Source organism: Rhinolophus sinicus, linkage group LG02, assembly GCF_036562045.2.
Source record: "Rhinolophus sinicus isolate RSC01 linkage group LG02, ASM3656204v1, whole genome shotgun sequence".
NCBI classification, from domain to species: Eukaryota; Metazoa; Chordata; class Mammalia; order Chiroptera; family Rhinolophidae; genus Rhinolophus; species Rhinolophus sinicus.
In genome coordinates, this window is record NC_133752.1 from 130,141,141 (window position 1) to 130,158,029 (window position 16,889).

The window sequence follows — 16,889 nt, forward strand, 5'->3', positions numbered from 1 at the left end:
GTCAAATTCACAGTACCCAGGGCTGGGTGAAATAGGGCTGATCTTACATTGACTTAATTTTTTCTCTTCCATCCTTCCATTCACTCACACCTCTTGCCCCATCATCTCATTATCACTGATGTAATAGTCGTGCCATGTGTAGTGCTACTGGAAATACAGAAGAATATAGGAGTGGCTTGCTGCGTTAGGGCTCATGCATTCTCTCGCTTGGGATGTGTTTCTTGCCCGTCTTTAGCTAACTGCTGCTCATCCTTTAGGTCTCAGCTTAAAACATTAAAACATCGCTTCCAATGAGAAGCTTCCCATGACCTCATGCAGAGGTCATGGATCATGTGTATTTTGTGCACTGTGGTTCTCCAGGGTAGCGTAATGCTTGGCACACGTATCAGGCACTCATTAATTTGTGTAAACTGTCATCATAGATCTTTGGATCTAAATGGGAGAGGCAGATGTATAAACAAATATTTAGAAATATAGTGTGATCAGTTCTGCTAGAAGCACTTTGAGTGCACAGAGGAGGAAACAGCACTGCGCAGAGGAGAAATGGAGTCCATTTGCGCTTGTCTGGCCCTTTTTTAGAACTAATAGGCTATTAGTATACATTTTTCAAGTTCATTCATTCATTTAAAAACATTTGGAATATCTGTTTATGACAAGAAGTTCATAACAAAATTTTCCAGAACAATTAAATGACCCATTTTTTTTTTTTTTTTTTTTTGTCTTGTAGCCTTTTGTTTCAAGTCATTTTCTCTGAGATGTTTTATAGGACCCTGTGTGGGAGGCAAGTGAAAGGGAAAACTGTGATTATTGTTTCTGGTCGTTTTTATTAAACTAATAAATTCTTTGTATGTCATTTTGATTTCTTATGTTCTTAAAGCCAAATGTTTGAAATTTACCATTGCCATCTATCTCAGCAAATATAACCTGTTTGTATTGTATATACAGTTATAGAGCTGTTAATTACCATTCTTAAAACAATTTAAGTACCAGGTGATGGAATAATATAAATGAATGTATTAATAGATACTATTTATGCTTAATATTTGCCATTGATATTTGATAAAACTATTTTTATAATTAAAATTTCATGTATATTAGGTAATCAGCATAAAATATTTTCAAGACCTCGCCTGAAATTTTAAAATTATAATTTTCTCCGGAAACATGTTCTAGAGAGCATGAAAATGGTTGTTATTTTATTAGCCTTTAAGCTTTAATTTTATTTTCTGTTGCCTGCTTTTATGTTGTCACCTTATTCTTTCAATTCTGTGGTACAATTGAGTACGAGGAAGATCCAGTTATCTTTTACTCAAGCTATTTAGCTGAGGTATAAGGTGATTGTGTTTAAAAAGTAGTTCTGCTTGTATCCAATGGATAGACTTAGGGTATCTCCTCACTGTGATGTAAGAATGCTAAACTGTCGCCTGTTAGGTTGGTGCAAAAATAATTGTGGTTTAAAAGGTTAAAAATAATTTCAAAAACCACAATTACTTTTGCACCAACCAACCTAATAATATATGATGGTGTATTAGATTTAGTGGGCCACTGATTTTATCAGAAATTTAGAGTTCGAAACCTCTAAAAGGGCTTTTAATAATTTAAATAATTTAATTTTAATAATAAATAATTTAAATAAGAGGTAGGTGGGGAATAGGGGTATTCCCCACCTACCTCTTATTTAAATTATTTTTGCCTTAGAATGATTAATTTTTTTATTGTAAAGATAACACATTTATACATTTATACAATAAATGTGGAGTTCAGTGTATTGTTAAAATTGTGTAGGCACTGACCAGGTCAAGAAATGGAACATTGATAGCATTCAGAAACCCCGTGTCCCATCCTCATCATTACCCCATCCATCCTCCTCAAAGATAAACCATTATTTGGATTTCTGTGCCATTGATTAATTTGTCTTATTTTTTTAACCCTGTTTAAATTGGATTATATATTATATATACTGTTATGTAAAACGTTTTATGGAGAATAATCCATATAATGGTAGTTTTCTTTTGTTGTGTTCCATTGTTTGAATTTATCAGTTGTTTATATCTTCTGTTGGTGAATATGCCCCCCTCTAGATTTTGGCTATTATAAATAATATTGCTGTGAATATATTTTTGTTTGTTTTCTTTGTTTATTATTTCGCTATGAATATTTTTGAATATATTTCTTGGTGTAATTGTGAATGCACTTTTTCAAATATTGGTATATATGTACCTGAGAGTGTAAATTGCTGTTATCTTTGGGGCTACGTATCTCCAACTTTAGAGGGAAGGTAAGGCCTAACTTTTTCCATAGTGGTTATACTAACTTACTATTCCCAAACATCAGTGTGTGAGTTTTTATTCCTTCATTTCTTACCAATACTTGGTATTGTCAATCTTCTTAATTCCAATTATTCTTATGGGCTTGTAGTTGCATCTCTATGGTTTTAGAGCTCCATATCATATGTTTATTGGCCATTTGAGTGTCTGCTTTTGTGAATGCCTGTTCAAGTCTCTTCCTCATTTTTTCTATTGGGTTACATGTTTGTCTTATTGATTTATAGGAATTCTTCATACTAGTTGGACTGTGAGCCATTTGTCTGTAACATGTGTGGCAACTCTCTTGTACACTGCCACTTGCCTTTTCACTGGCTTTTGATGTCTTTTGATGAATATAAGTTCCTTTTTATGTAGTTGATAAGTTTTTGTACTTATGGTTAGTGCTTTGTATTTAAGAAATCCTTTTCTACCTTTAAAAACATTCAACATTTCACATTAAGTGTGATGTTTTATGTCAATTTTATTTGATTAGGCAGGTTTTTTTTCCTCTTTATAGTCTGGTAAGAGTTTTTATCATGAGTAGGTATAAACTGCATCATTCTTTTTCAGCATCTATTACAATGAACATGTGACTTTTTTCCTTTAATATGATGTAGTGGGTTATATAGATTTTTTTTGAACAGATAAAATTAATTTGATTTTAATGGTGATCCTTTTTACGTATCACTAGATTTGGTTTTCATATATTCTGTTTAGGATTTTGAGATACACGTCTTGAGTCATAATTTTCCTGTCTTCAAATGTCCTTGTCTAGTTTTATATCGGGGTTATGTTGACCTTATAAAACTAATTGGGTAATACTGCTTCATCTTTGCTTTTCTGGAAAAATTCATATAAGATTTCTGTCCCTCCCCAATCCCCAGTGTTGGATAAAATTCACTAGTGAAGTAATGCACAGTGAGACTTGTCTTTATTGGAAAGTTTCTTATAATGCATACAATAGGACTATTCTGATTTTCTGTTTCTTCTTGTGTAAGTTTCAGTAAGCTGGGTTTTTCTAGGAATCAGTCTATTGTAAATTTTCAAAGAGTTATTTATAATTTCCTTTTAGGATACTTTTAATATTTGGAGACTTTGTTGTGATGTCTCCTTTATTAGTCATTGTTTATTTCTGCTGTCTTTTTTTCTTTGCTTAGTCTTACCTGGCATTTGTCTATTTTATTGTTTTCAAAGAACAAACCTTTGACTTTGTTGATTTTCTCTTGCATTATTGTTTTGTCATTTATTTCTGCTCTTTGTTTCCTTTTACTTTTTTTTAGGTTTAATTTGCTTTTCTAATTTTTTGAAATAAATGATGAGCTCTTTGATTTTAAATGTGTCTTTTATAGATATAAATTTTCTTTGCAAAGCTGTCCCACCTTTGGCTACTGGGAGCCCCTTCAGGTTGATCTTGAGTCTTCTTTATATGACTCCAGTAGTGTTTGATAGACTTTTTGCTTAGATATGAAAGTTCCTGGAATGTAAGATACTGTAGGCTCACCTTGTACATTTGTTGTCTGAGACCTGGAATGTACCATTTCTCCAAGAAGCCCTGCTGTCTTTTAATGAGAAGTGATATTTAGAGACCACTGACTGGTGCTGGGGTCTGGGTGCTACTGGATTGATTGTTATTTCCCTGTGCTATTTTGCTATTTCTTTTGAAACACATAGAGGTATATATTTCACTTTGGAATGATTTTTTTTTCTTCCCTTGTGGTTTCAAAGAGGAATTATGAATGTATAGTAAGAGGGGTCTTGTGTACCTTTCTGTAGGTTGGCTTGATACCTTTAGGGAAACTTATATTACTTTAAGTGAGTTATAGTGTCTATCATAAATACTTTTTCTCTGTATCCAACTCTGTAAAATGTTCAGTAATTTATATGTATGATAGAATCTTTCTGTAACCAAAGTTTATTTTCAAATTAAGAAATGATCTTTCTAATCTATTCCTTTTCCACACATTCTTTTTAAAAAAAATTATAAACTGCTGTGTAGTAATTTGAGATTGTGTTAGTTGTTCTTTCTTTCTTTATTCTTTTGTAGCATTATGTATCTATTGGAATATAGTTTTGTTACTGAGTCTAAAACCAAATAGATGAATCGCAAAAAAATGTAAACCTGAGTTCAAAATAGACTGCATAAGATAAGAAAGCCCTTCGATTGTAAATGTTTATAAAAGGTTCTGCATTAATTAATCCTAGTTAGGTTTATTTATATAATCTACTTCTGCTAGTTTGTTTGTATTTAATATAAAAGGGGCTTTGCAAGGGTTTTTGTGGTTTGTGTAGTTGTGTGTGTGTGTGTGTGTGTGTGTGTGTGTGTGGTGGGTCTGGTTTTCTCACTCTACCACCTCCAGAAGTCTGGGTTTAATATCCTTAAGTACTGCTGTAGGTAACATCATGTAGTTTGTACCTCTGTCATAAAGCTCGTTGCATTGCAGTATACTGGCCAGTATATTTTACTGTCTCAGCTAGGACAGGAATGAGGTTTATTGTTCTCTATATTCAGAATCTAGAACAGTACCTTTTACATGACAAGGTGTAAATAAATATTTGATGAATGTGTTTTGAGCCCTATGAAGGACATATAATTGATGGGGGAGCAACAGTATGTATTAACATGTTGCGTACGGCGGGGTTTAAATCCCTCGTGAAGATTCTCGTGATCTGTACGCAATGTGTTAAAGTTTATAAACCATAAATTTTATGAACAATGTGTGTTAGTTAGTGCCTTGGTCCAGAGATAATGGGAAATGGAATTTGTTTTGTGCCTTGCCAGAGGTTTGGTAGAAGTGATTTCCTGTTTTTCACTGAACTTAGGCTAACACTATGTTACCTGATGTTTTTTCCTTGAGTAAAGTGCTGATGATATTGTTTGGATGGACTCGACATAAGTAGTGTGTTTTTTTATAAAGCAACAAATCAAGAAAATCTTTAGTACATTTTTCTTTGTGTTTTTTATTAGTAGCCATTGCCATTTGGATGGATGATTGATACATATGTACATATATCTAACAATGCGTCTATCTTAAATATTTAATGAATTTGCCTAATCTGAAGATGTAAAAGGTATTTGGATGCCCTTCTAGTTCAGAATTTAAGTAATTTATTGAGATTTAATGTATTGTCAAGTAATTATTAAATAAATGCTAACTAGAGTAGAATGACTTTGTGAAATAGATACACATAGGCATAGTAATAAGGTGCTTTTTTACAAGGGTTTTTTGGAAAGAGGTAGTGCTCTGGAGCATGTAGGTATAGGAGTGCATACATACCTACATGCTCCAGAGAAATCCAGATAAGTGGAGTCACCTGGGTTTTTTGCCTTCTTTTCACCTTTATATCTTTAGGTCATTTACTATGCCTTTCCCTCTTCAAAGAGTTGGTGTGATTAGTTCAGTCTGTTTCTTCTCTCTGTCTGTCCTCAGGTTGTACAGCCACAGTGAGATAACTAGCCCTTCCCCCTTGCCCAGCAGCGTCCAGATTTTTGCCTGCCTCCTGGTCTTCCAATATCATCAAATCCTAATTGTTGTTATTTTTAGAATGTAGGGAACCTTAACATAATTCATAGGGGCCAAAATATTATCATACTCTAAGACGCATACCAAACTATACTATAAATACTGTACTATTTTACAATAATTTTGTTGAAATTCATTTGGATAGACAGACTGCTTTAATCAAGCAATCACTTAGTTGTTGTTTTTTTTTCCAAAGTGCTTATGAATATTTAGAATTTGATAGGATGACCACATCCCCTGCTACTATTCTGGCACAAATCATCATTGTCTCTTGCTTGGATTATAACAATAACTATATAATTTATGTATCATCTGCTTTTTTGGATTGTTATTTATTCATATAGGAAACTGAATTGACAGTATTAATTAAGTGCAACAAATGTTTATTAAATGTCTACCATGAACTAGTGCTGGATAGACCAATAAAACATAATCTCTGTCCTTGAAGAAAATTGGATCATGAGAACAAATAATCACAATGCAGTGTAATACATATAGTGAGGAAGTGTACATAAGGCTCATAAGTTGGAAGTCAACTTAGTTTGGGCTAATCATATTGGTTATATCAGAGAAACCTAATGCCAGCCCTCCAAAGCACAATTAAAAAATTATTTTCACCAGCATTGACACATCAGTGCAACCTTTTATGCTTGCAGAAAAAAAGAAATGTTTTTGGAACTCCAAGAAATGACTAGGGGTCTTCTGATGTATTGGCTTTTGTTTTGTTAGCTGTTTTAAGGAAGAATTATTAAAGACATTATTAGAGATTTTGGAATATGTACAGTTATTATAGGAGTTCAGCTTGGAGGTTTTGTTTAAAAGTTCAAAAGAAAGACTTGTGATGAAGACATACTTGTCTAAGACTTTGCAAAATAAAAATAAGTATAAAAGTAATACATGTTCATTGTAAAAATTGAAAAATAAAGAAACACGAAGACTGTTTATATATAACATCCTATCATTTGCTTTTTCTACCTAATGTGTTGTGGCCTTCTTTCTAGTTTAGTGTATATAGATCTACCTCCTTAAAAAAAATGTTGCAGCATGGTGTTCTGTTTATATCTGTAATATAATTTAAGCAAGTTCCTAATGATGGATATTGAGGTTGTTTCTAGTTTCCATCATATCTATTACTTTGTTGGATGTGTTTATTTATATATCTTTGTGCATTTGTATAAGTATATGTATGGGATAATTCCTAGCCTAGAAAATGCTGGATGAAAGCATATGTATTTTAAATTGTCCTCCGAAAAATTATGATTTATATTCTTATCACACAAATGTATGAGAATATCTGTTTCCTACATTCTCACCAGTGTTAGCACACTTCTTTTTGCCAGTGTAATAATGGAAAAAAAAAAGTCTAATTCTATTTCATTAATTAAAAGCAGATTTAAGCATCTTTTCAAATTTTGCTCAATGTCATGCCTTTAATCTTGTTCTTACTATTTCTCTTCACTTGGAATATTTTCTTCTTTCATTTTTCTCTGAACTTTTATCATTCCTCAGGCCACGTCAAACCCTGTTCTCCCTTATTGATTTCCCAGTATCCTTAGCCTAAAATGATTTCTCCCTCCTAATGTACTTAATGCTTTATTTTCCACTTATCACAATTTTATACCAGTCCTAATACATATGATTTTCTTCTTCTAGGATTTCCAGATTTACAGAATGACTAAACATTAACGGAAAGAGAAGCATAAACCTATCTTCTTTCACTATGGAGGCCGGTTTGGCAGATGGAGAACCTGAACGAACTTTGGTGAGTGGTTCAAATACAGCATAGTAAGGTACTATCATCTACAGCTATAAAGTGTATGATGTAAGCCATGATTTTATGTTAAAAATGTATTTAAAACAAACTTTAAAAAAGAATTTTAAGCTGCTGTGGGCTAGTTACCATGTCCTGCCATGAGTGGCTGGCCTTCGAGAGCTGCCCTGAGCTGCTGTGAGCAGCCGACCAACAACCGCCTACCGAGTGCCTCAGCCCCCAGGAGCGCAAGGCTCATAACCTGCTGGGCCAGGGAGCTGTGTCCTACACACAACTGGACTGAGAAACAGCGGCTTGAACCAGAGTGGGGGTGGGGGGTGCTGCGCAGAAGAAGGGAGAAAAAAAGTATTTTAAATAATACCTTAACTCCTCAGATAATATGAAAATTACAGATAGTTTCAAGTCCATTGGAGCATAACCTAGTTTTCTGATATTTTTACTCCATCTCCTCCTCTTCCCACACCTTCCCAGACATAGTGTGAGACATACTGATGCGATAGTTTGTGTTTATTTTTCCCAAAAACCTTTTTGTCTTAGTAAAATCAAGAAGATGTTAACAGTTGAGGAAATTAAATGCCTCCAAATCTCAGATCATGCGCGGTTATGAGCAGGTGGAGGGGGGGGGGAATGAAACAGTTAAAATAATTAGGAATTGAGAGTAGTTACCACACATAGTCTGTCTATAAAAGTATAAAGATGTAATAAACATTCCTGCCTTTTGATTGGGTAGATTAAATGATGATTTGTTAACCAAAAAACTTTTGTCCCATGATAATTTCACTTTTTACATTTTGAGAGATTCCATTAACTATGAGTTATACACTCTTTATTAGGAATATTTCTGTTACCTTAAGTAAGGGTATTACTGTGTAAAATGTAGTCAGCTGGTAGTTCTATGATTTGTTATGTAGAAGATTCTTTGACAAATTTATGTTGTTGGGATAATGTGGAGGCCAACATTCTATCTTTCATATTGCTATGAAGTTAAGAGTCACTATTATATTGAGGTGGTTGTAAATTTTAACTTGAATGTCCTTTGTTCAGGCTCAGATGTAGGAACAGTCTAATGATTGACAGCAAAATATTATTTTGCTTATCTGCATAACTTGGTCCCAACCTTTCTTGAATTTCTGGATCAAATTTCTTATAGTTTCTTAAATGGTAAAAAAAAAAAAAAAAAAAGTTAAACTTTAAAATGATAACTTATTAATACAGAATAAAATGGACATGGGAATAACTTGATTTGTGAAGGTTATTCTCATGGTGATTATAAATGGAAAACTGATGATAGGTTATTTTATTTTCACTGTAATTTCAGGGAAAATGTTAAAACATTGTCTTAGAACATGATATTTACTTTTCCATAAATACCTTCTTATTTAATGCTAATGGACTGTCTTAAGATTTTTAGCTGAAATATTTGATAAAAATGCCAATAATAACAATAATTGCTATTTTCTAAGTGTATGCTTTGTCAGACTATCCTCATAAGAGCCACTAAAGGTAGATGTTTGTTTCTCCTCACTTTTATAGGTAGGGAAATAGGCTCAGGAAGGTTTCCTATCTTCTCTAAGAGCTCACAGCTTAAGTGGTGAAACTGAGGTCTGTCTGTCTCTGAATACTTTGCCACTAAGGTGTTGACTCTGTACCTGTCTTTCTGAATAGAATTGCTTAAAATTTATTACCTTTTAAAATAAATATCTAAGTAGATATTTATTTTATCTACTTTTATTTATTCTGATAAATTCCATACCAGAATACCTGTACTGTATTAATAAAGTCTTAATCATTTTTTATCCAAATTCTGTTAATATGGAGAGTTGGAGCAAATTATTTTAAAAACAGTGAGAGCAATTATTTTTCTACTTGATCATTAAATTTCTTCTATGACATAGCTCATTTAAGAGAGAATACCAATAATTTCAATGCAAACTGAAATATTCTGTATTTGAAACTAATCTGGAGATCCACTTTTGAGTTACTTACTTATAAAATATCACCTTTGAACTGCATAGCCTAAGCTAGTTATCGTTTAGATTTAGGGGAAGTAGGATACGAACATGAGCTCTGTGGACATTTAATTATGTGTTAAAATCTGAGCCCTGTCGCTTAGTTGTATGACTTGGGTAATTAATTAAATTCTCCAGGTTTCCAGTTTCCTCATCAATTGAATAAAGATAATAGTAATATCTACCTCCCAGAGTTGTTTTGAGTTTTAATTGAGATAATATACTGTGTTTCCCCGAAAATAAGCCTTACCCTGAAAATTAGCTCCAGTTAAGATTGTCAGCCAGACAGATGCATTTAGTACATTATGACAATGCTCCAGAAGAAGGTGACATGACTGTATTTGAGTAAATGTAGATTGTTGTACATGAAAAAATAAGACGTCCCCTGAAAATATGCCTTAATGTGTTTTTTGGAGCAAAAATGAATGTAAGACCCAGTCTTATTTTCGGGGAAATACGGTAATAATAAAGTACCTATTACAAAGCTACGCACATTGTAAACAGCCAATAAATAAAAGCTACTATTGTTGTTATTAATACAAGTATTAATATTGAAACTTCTCTTTAAAAAGATAAATAATTAGAAAGCAGGAGAGGCAATAAAACATTGAAAAAAGCCCTATGCTATTCAGTCTTTGTGTTTTGTGTTTTTGTTGTATGTTGTGTTGTGTGTTTGTTGTGTGTTTTGTATTTTGTGTTCCATTGTGTTGTGTGTTGCATGGTTTAGTGTGCTGTGTTCTGTTGTGTGTTGTGTTTTTGTTTTGTGCTGTTGTGTTGTGTGTTGTTTTGTTATGAGTTGTATTGTGTGTTATATTGTATTTTTTGTTTTGTGTTGTATGTTTATTTCTGTGTGTGATGTGTTGTGTGTTACATTTTGTGTGGTGTTGTGTTCTTATGTGTTGTTATGTTGTGTGTTGTGTATTCAGTGTGTGTTGTATGTCGTTTGTGTTGTGTTGTTTTGTGTGTGGTGTGTCTATTGTGTGTTGTGGTTGTCTTGTGTTTTTTATGTGTGTTGTATGTTCTGTTGTGTTGTGTGTATTGTGTGTTGGTGTTGGCTTTACACTTTCTCTGATTCTCAGTTTTTCTACCTAAAATATTGAGGCAAACATTCTATTTCAATAAAAACTATATAGCCAAGAATATTCATCCTGCCTACTTGATGGGGACAGAATGATCTAGTGAAACCAGAAAGTTCTTTGACTGTATAAAGCAGTATGTCAGTATGAGGTAGTAAAGTTTTTAAAAATCTGATTGCAGGCACTAGTTTTAAAAATATTACTAGTAAACTTTTTTTGAATGCAGCCTTCGTACAGAGTACTGTTACTGTGACAGGTGAGGGAGATGCTGAGAGATACACAGTGCAGTCTGTCTGAATTACGGTATTTTGGGGAAGATTAAATAGAGGGACGGATAGTTAAGGTAATAACAGCATTTAGTGAGTGTTAAATGAGGGACATAAACAAAGCATAGTTCACAAGTTGTGAAAATTGGGCGGTCGTACACTGGGGTAGTCAGAGAAGCTTTCTTAAGGAACATAAACTTTGAATAACATGGGTAATAGGATTGAGAGGATTGAAAATGAACAGGAAGAGCATCCTAGGAAGAGAGGATAGCAAGACTCAAGGTTAAATGGGGAATTCCTCAAAGTTTATTCAGGGAAAAATGAGTAGAAAAATTAAGGTAAATTGGAAGGGAGTAGTGTTTACAGGAGTACTGATTGACATGGTAGATAGAGACCAAATTTATGGGAAACTTTTGAATGGCTCTTAGGCAATGGTGTGTCATTGAATACTTTTATGGAGTTGGATAAGATGAATCAGCAAGTGGGCTATAAAATGGTTTGGAGGAGTGAGAGATAAAGCTATTAATCGAGATACTATTATAGTAGTCTTGGCATGAAGTTGTGAAAGCTTGGACTCAGTCTGACTTTAGCGTCCATTTAATTTTCTTCTTCCACATGAGATTACTTTTTCCATTTTAAAAAAATTCATTTGCTCATTCATTATTCCAGCTGCCTATAATTCTATTTTTGTGGTAATATTGTCTTAGGTATAAATACCAAAAAATACGGATTGAATCCTCTATGTGTGTTACTAATATACTTCAGGACACAAGGGTACATTGAACATATATCTTAAAATCTTTTGTGAAAGTCCAAAGTTTATATCAGTTTAGAAATTAACCACTAAGAAATGTCTTCCTGAAGGGCCTAGAGATGATCCAACTTCTTGAAATTTTGATTTTTACATACTTACTACGGTAAGTTTTCCATGATTACTGTGATTTGGTGCTCATAAAACATTAGTATGTTATTAGAATTTATTGAGAGCTTTAAATCGTATTTTAAGAAGTATGGCTACTACATTTACCATTTGGCAACGTTGTACAGCTATATATGGGCATGCAAACTAATGGAATTGCCCCAGTTTTAGGTAACATCAAGTATTATTTTGAGTGAGTTACAGTTTTAAGATATTGCTACTTTTGTTATAAATGCTGTTAGTTTAGCTTCATCATTATCATTATTGATTCAGTATATTGTGTGTTGTTACTCATAGCATATTTGTAATGACAGTATTTTTGGTGTACAATTTCTTAATAACTGAACTGTAAGACATTTATGCATTCAAGTCAATTATAAACTATGTGCTAATTACCAGTCTTCCTCAAGTATTGTTGTACAGTGGCATTTGGTTTTTTAAATTAGAATTCTTCCTCTGCCCTCCAGAAAGTGAGAATGAGGGAAAGGAAGGGCTGTGAAGTTTCTATAATAAAAGGGCCTTAGTCAAAGTTGGAGGGCCAACAAATTTGGTACATATTCTCTTTTATTATTTGAGTATACTTTGAGACCTGCCTATTAAGTGTTTGGCTAATGCTTAAGTACTTCAGGATTACCTCGGCAGAGGCCTCTTTGCTTTTCTTCTCATTTAACAATGATTATGCTATCATCAGAGCCTTCTGCAAACTTCTCAGTCCTGTGGCTGCCTTTCCCTTTAGTCTTTGTGGGGAACTTAAAGATTATTTAGTCTGATGGTCTGTCTGAGGTAAGAATTCTATCTACAGTATTCCCCGACAACTGGTCGTCTACCCTCGGCATCAACACAAGTAGTTGTAGCTAACTCAGTTGTCTCTAAAGGCAGCTGAAATTGTACTTATACTGAAATAGGTTTCTCTGTTAAATTTCACCATTAGTCAGTATGCTAGTTTCCTATTGCTTCTGTAACAAGTTACCACATGTTTTGTCCTTAAAAGAACACAAATTTTATTATCTTTCAGTTCTAGGTACCAGAAATCTAAAAGCAACGTGTGTGCTCCTTCTATAGTCTCTGAGGGGAGAATCTATTTCCTTTCTTTTATCAGTGTCTAGACCTTGTATTCATTCATTGTCTCATGGCCCCTTCCTCCCATCACTTCAACCTCTGGCTTTTGTTGTCACGTCTCATACTATTACTCGCTTTGACCTTCTTGCCTACCTCTTATGAGGACACTTGTGATTATGTTGGGTCAACTCACATAATCCAGTATAACTGCCCTATCTCAAGATCCTTAACTGAATCACACCTTCAGAATCCCTTGTACCCTGTAAAGTAACACTCACACGTTCCAGAGATTGAGATGTGGGCATCTGTGGGAGGCTGTTATTCTGCCTACCGCAGTCATTGTACTAACCTCTGGTGCATCCCAGTCTGTTGCGGAAAAGCGGCGAGGACCGAGAGACTCAAGCGGCACGCAGAGATCATGGAGAACACAGCTTTATTACGCCGGCGGGCTAAGCGGGATTGTTCCCAAAGACTGAGCACTTCCTGGGGTCAAGCGCTTTGTTTAATAGGGTTAGGCCTCCGGGGTTGGGGGGATTCGCGCCATTGCTATTCCAGCGCTAGGGATTGGTTAAATCTGTCCGGGGTGCCGGGGAGGTCTGTCCCTAAGAGCTGTGATCGCTCAATACTGTTTTGACGGGAAAGCCTCTAACTGCTGTGCTCGCAGGAAACTGCTCTGATAAGATATTGGAGGAGGAGGGGGACGGAAAGCTCCCAAGGCTGTGCTCGCAGGGAAACTGCTCCAATAAGATATAGGAGGAGGAGGGGGACAGAAAGTTTCTAGCGGCTGTGCTCGCAGGAAAAAACCGTTCCAACAAGTCTAGTGGAGTGGGTCCAACTGCTGGATAACCCAGTCTGTGGTTGGTTGGGGCATCTCACCAGGGGAGTTACCAGTTAGAAGTGAGGTCCTCAATTATGTAAGTCTTAGGTTGCAGAGAGATTCTTACATAAAATAACTAGAAATTTCAGTCACCGATTTATTACCTACGTACTCATTCTCTTTATAGTAAAATAGCTTCATCTTCCCAATAGCTACTAACTGTAGCAGTTTATATTAACCGCACAGTCAAGAATGTTAATAGAAGTTATCTTTCTTAAACTTTTTATTATGAAAAATTTTAAATATGTTCAAAGAAAAGATTAGTATAATGAATCCTCATGCACCCATCTTCAGCAATTAGCAACTTAGGTTAGTCTTGTTTTATTTGTACTCCCACCCTCCGACCCCATATATTTTGGAGCAAATCCCAGCTCTGTCATTTTTTTCACTAGTATTTCAGTATATGTCTCTAAAATATAAACTTTTCTTTAAAACTTTAACCATAAATATCATTATTATCCTAAAAATCAGTAATTCTTTAATATGATTAAATAGCTAGCCAATGCCTAAACGTCCCTGATTGCCTCATAAATATTCTTTTTATAGTCCTTGTGTTGGACTTGGTTGATAAGTCACTTAAGTCTTTTTTTGGTGGGGGGTGGTATTGGGGAACAGTGTGTTTCTCCAGGGCCCATCAGCTCCAAGTAGTTGTCCTTCAGTCTAGTTGTGGAGGGCGCAGCTCAGCTCCAAGTCCTGTCGCCTTTTTCAATCTTAGTTGCAGGGGGTGCAGCCCACCATCCCATGTAGGAATCGAACTGGCAACCCTGTTGTTGAGAGCTCTCACTCTAACCAACTAAGCCATCCAGCCACTCCACTTAAGTCTTTTTTAATCTTTTCAGTCTCCCACTATCTGTTCGTAATTTTCAGTTTTTAAATTTTCTTTTCAGTGTATTGAAGAAATAAGGTAGTTTGTCCTGTAGAGTTTCCCACAATCTGGATTTTTCCCCATGGCAATTGTTTAATGTATTCTTCAGTTGCTTATATTTCTTGCAAATTGGTCATTAGAATTAGAGGCTTGCTCGGATTCAGATTCAGTTTTTCTTTTTTTGACAATAATACTTCATTGGTGATGTTGTGTAATAGTATCAGGAGGCATATAATTAGTCTGATTTGCTCTCTTTTTGTGACTACTGCCTAGATCTATTAATTCAAGAGGGGTATAAATTAATATCCTAACTGGCTTAGAAAAATGGGGGCTGGGGAGAATGACTATGACCTTAAAACAAGTCAACCAAACAACCTACGATTTGTTAGATGTTTGTCTTCTAGACGATTAATCGTTCTGGCATTCTAGAACTTTATTGAACCTTATTCTAAAGGGAGAGTTTTTTTAAAATGCATAGAACAATTTGATAGTATACTTCATGCTATATTAATTTCTGACTGTTACAAATTAGTAGTACTTAGATATTTGTAATGTTTGAACTACCATAGTGGGAAAATAAAACTCAGTATTTCCTATTGTATTGGGTACTTAGATTCTATCTTACTATATCTTCATTTTTTTTTTCTTTTGGATTTGTTAGAGGTGTTTGTTATTAGAGGCTTGAATAACATAGTGTAAAAAGTTTGCTGGTATATGATGGACTGTTTAATAAATTTAGGGAGCCAGGTTGGAGAGTTAATTTTGAAAAAGTAAAAGAAATAGCCAGTCGTCTACACAGTATATCAGCAGAATTGCAAGCCAGAATCTTTAACGTCTTTTGTGTTTCCATTATGCTTGACAATCTTCTCAAATTGTGTTCTCAGAACTATGGAACACATAAAGACCCTTGTAGAGGATCCGTGAGGTCAAAATTATTTTTGTAGTAATATGATGGTATTTGATATTATTAGCCTTTTTTCTCTTTCTCTTATGAGTGTGCTGTGTACCTTTCCAGAGACTGCATGAGATGTGATGATACGATATCATTGCTCTGCTGGCTAATGGAGTGTGTGCTTATGTATTCTTGTTTTCAAGTTTTCTTAGTTTAATTTTTTTTCCTAAGCAGTGTTTGTGTGTTTTTTTTTTTAATATAATAAACTTTATTTTTAAGAATAGTTTTAGGCTTACAGTAAGTTCTCACTTAATATTGTTGATAGATTCTGTGAGGTTAAGTGAAATGACATGTAACAAAACCCATTTTACCAGAGGCTAATTGACAGAAACAAGAATTACGTTCCTCGGCCAGCTCCTCAATGTTATAAGACAGCAGTGTTGAACAAACAACATTATTCCAGAACTTGCTGTACAGAAAAATTGTCAACATAATACAGAATTACCATGTACCTGTCCCTAGTTTTCCCTGTTATTAGCACATTACTTTCGTATATTTGATGAAATTAATCAATCCATGTTAACGCATTATTAACTGAAGTCCATACTTGATTCAGTTTGCCTTAGTTGTTGTGACCTAATGATCTTTTTCTGTTCTAGGATCCCATCTAGGATAACACATCACATTTAGTCCTCGTGTCTCCTTAGGGTCCTCTTGGCTGTGATAGTTTTTCAGGCTCTTCTTGTTTTTGATGACCTGGATAGTGCTGAGAAGTACTGACCAGGTATTTTGCACAGTGTCCGCAATTGGGATTTGTCTCATGATTAGACTGGCCTTATAGGTTTTTTTGGAGAAGACCACAAAGGTAAAATGCCATTTTATCACCTCATTATCAAGGGTATATGAGTATATTATCAACATGACTTATCACCTTTGATGTTGACCTTGATCACCTGGTTAAGATAGTGAATTTCTCACTTTTAATTTCTAATACAGCAGATACCGATACATACAATCCACATAAACAACAGCTCTTTGGAGTCTTCATTAATTTCTTGGAAATAATATTCTGCTGGGAATATCAACTGCCTTGTCCCATATTGTCCTAGATGTAAAGATAAGAGACCAGGGACTCTTGGTCAATCCAGGGAATACATGTCTCAGGGGAGAGAATCTCTTGTTAAGACCATATATTCATCATTCCTCATTTGCCCCTTCAATTCATGTGTTCTATTTATTAGGGGTCTTTTTTGTATTTGTGCTCTGAGCCATAGTTCTTTTCTACAAACTGCTTCCTTAGTTGTAATCACTTAGCTCATTTGGGGGAA

At 34.5% G+C, this 16,889-nt stretch overlaps 1 protein-coding gene across 11 annotated transcripts in view; it reads left to right on the forward strand.

Moving 5' to 3' along the window:
* Window positions 1–16,889, forward strand: part of OSBPL8 (oxysterol binding protein like 8) — a 153,013-nt gene that overhangs the window by 38,679 nt on the left and 97,445 nt on the right. For all 11 annotated transcript variants that reach the window (XM_019755048.2, XM_019755050.2, XM_074325392.1 and 8 more), the window contains one exon: window positions 7,481–7,589. In XM_019755048.2, the coding sequence (XP_019610607.2) occupies window positions 7,548–7,589 (42 nt within the window). In that variant the 5' untranslated portion in view covers window positions 7,481–7,547. The remainder of the gene's footprint in view (window positions 1–7,480; window positions 7,590–16,889) is intronic.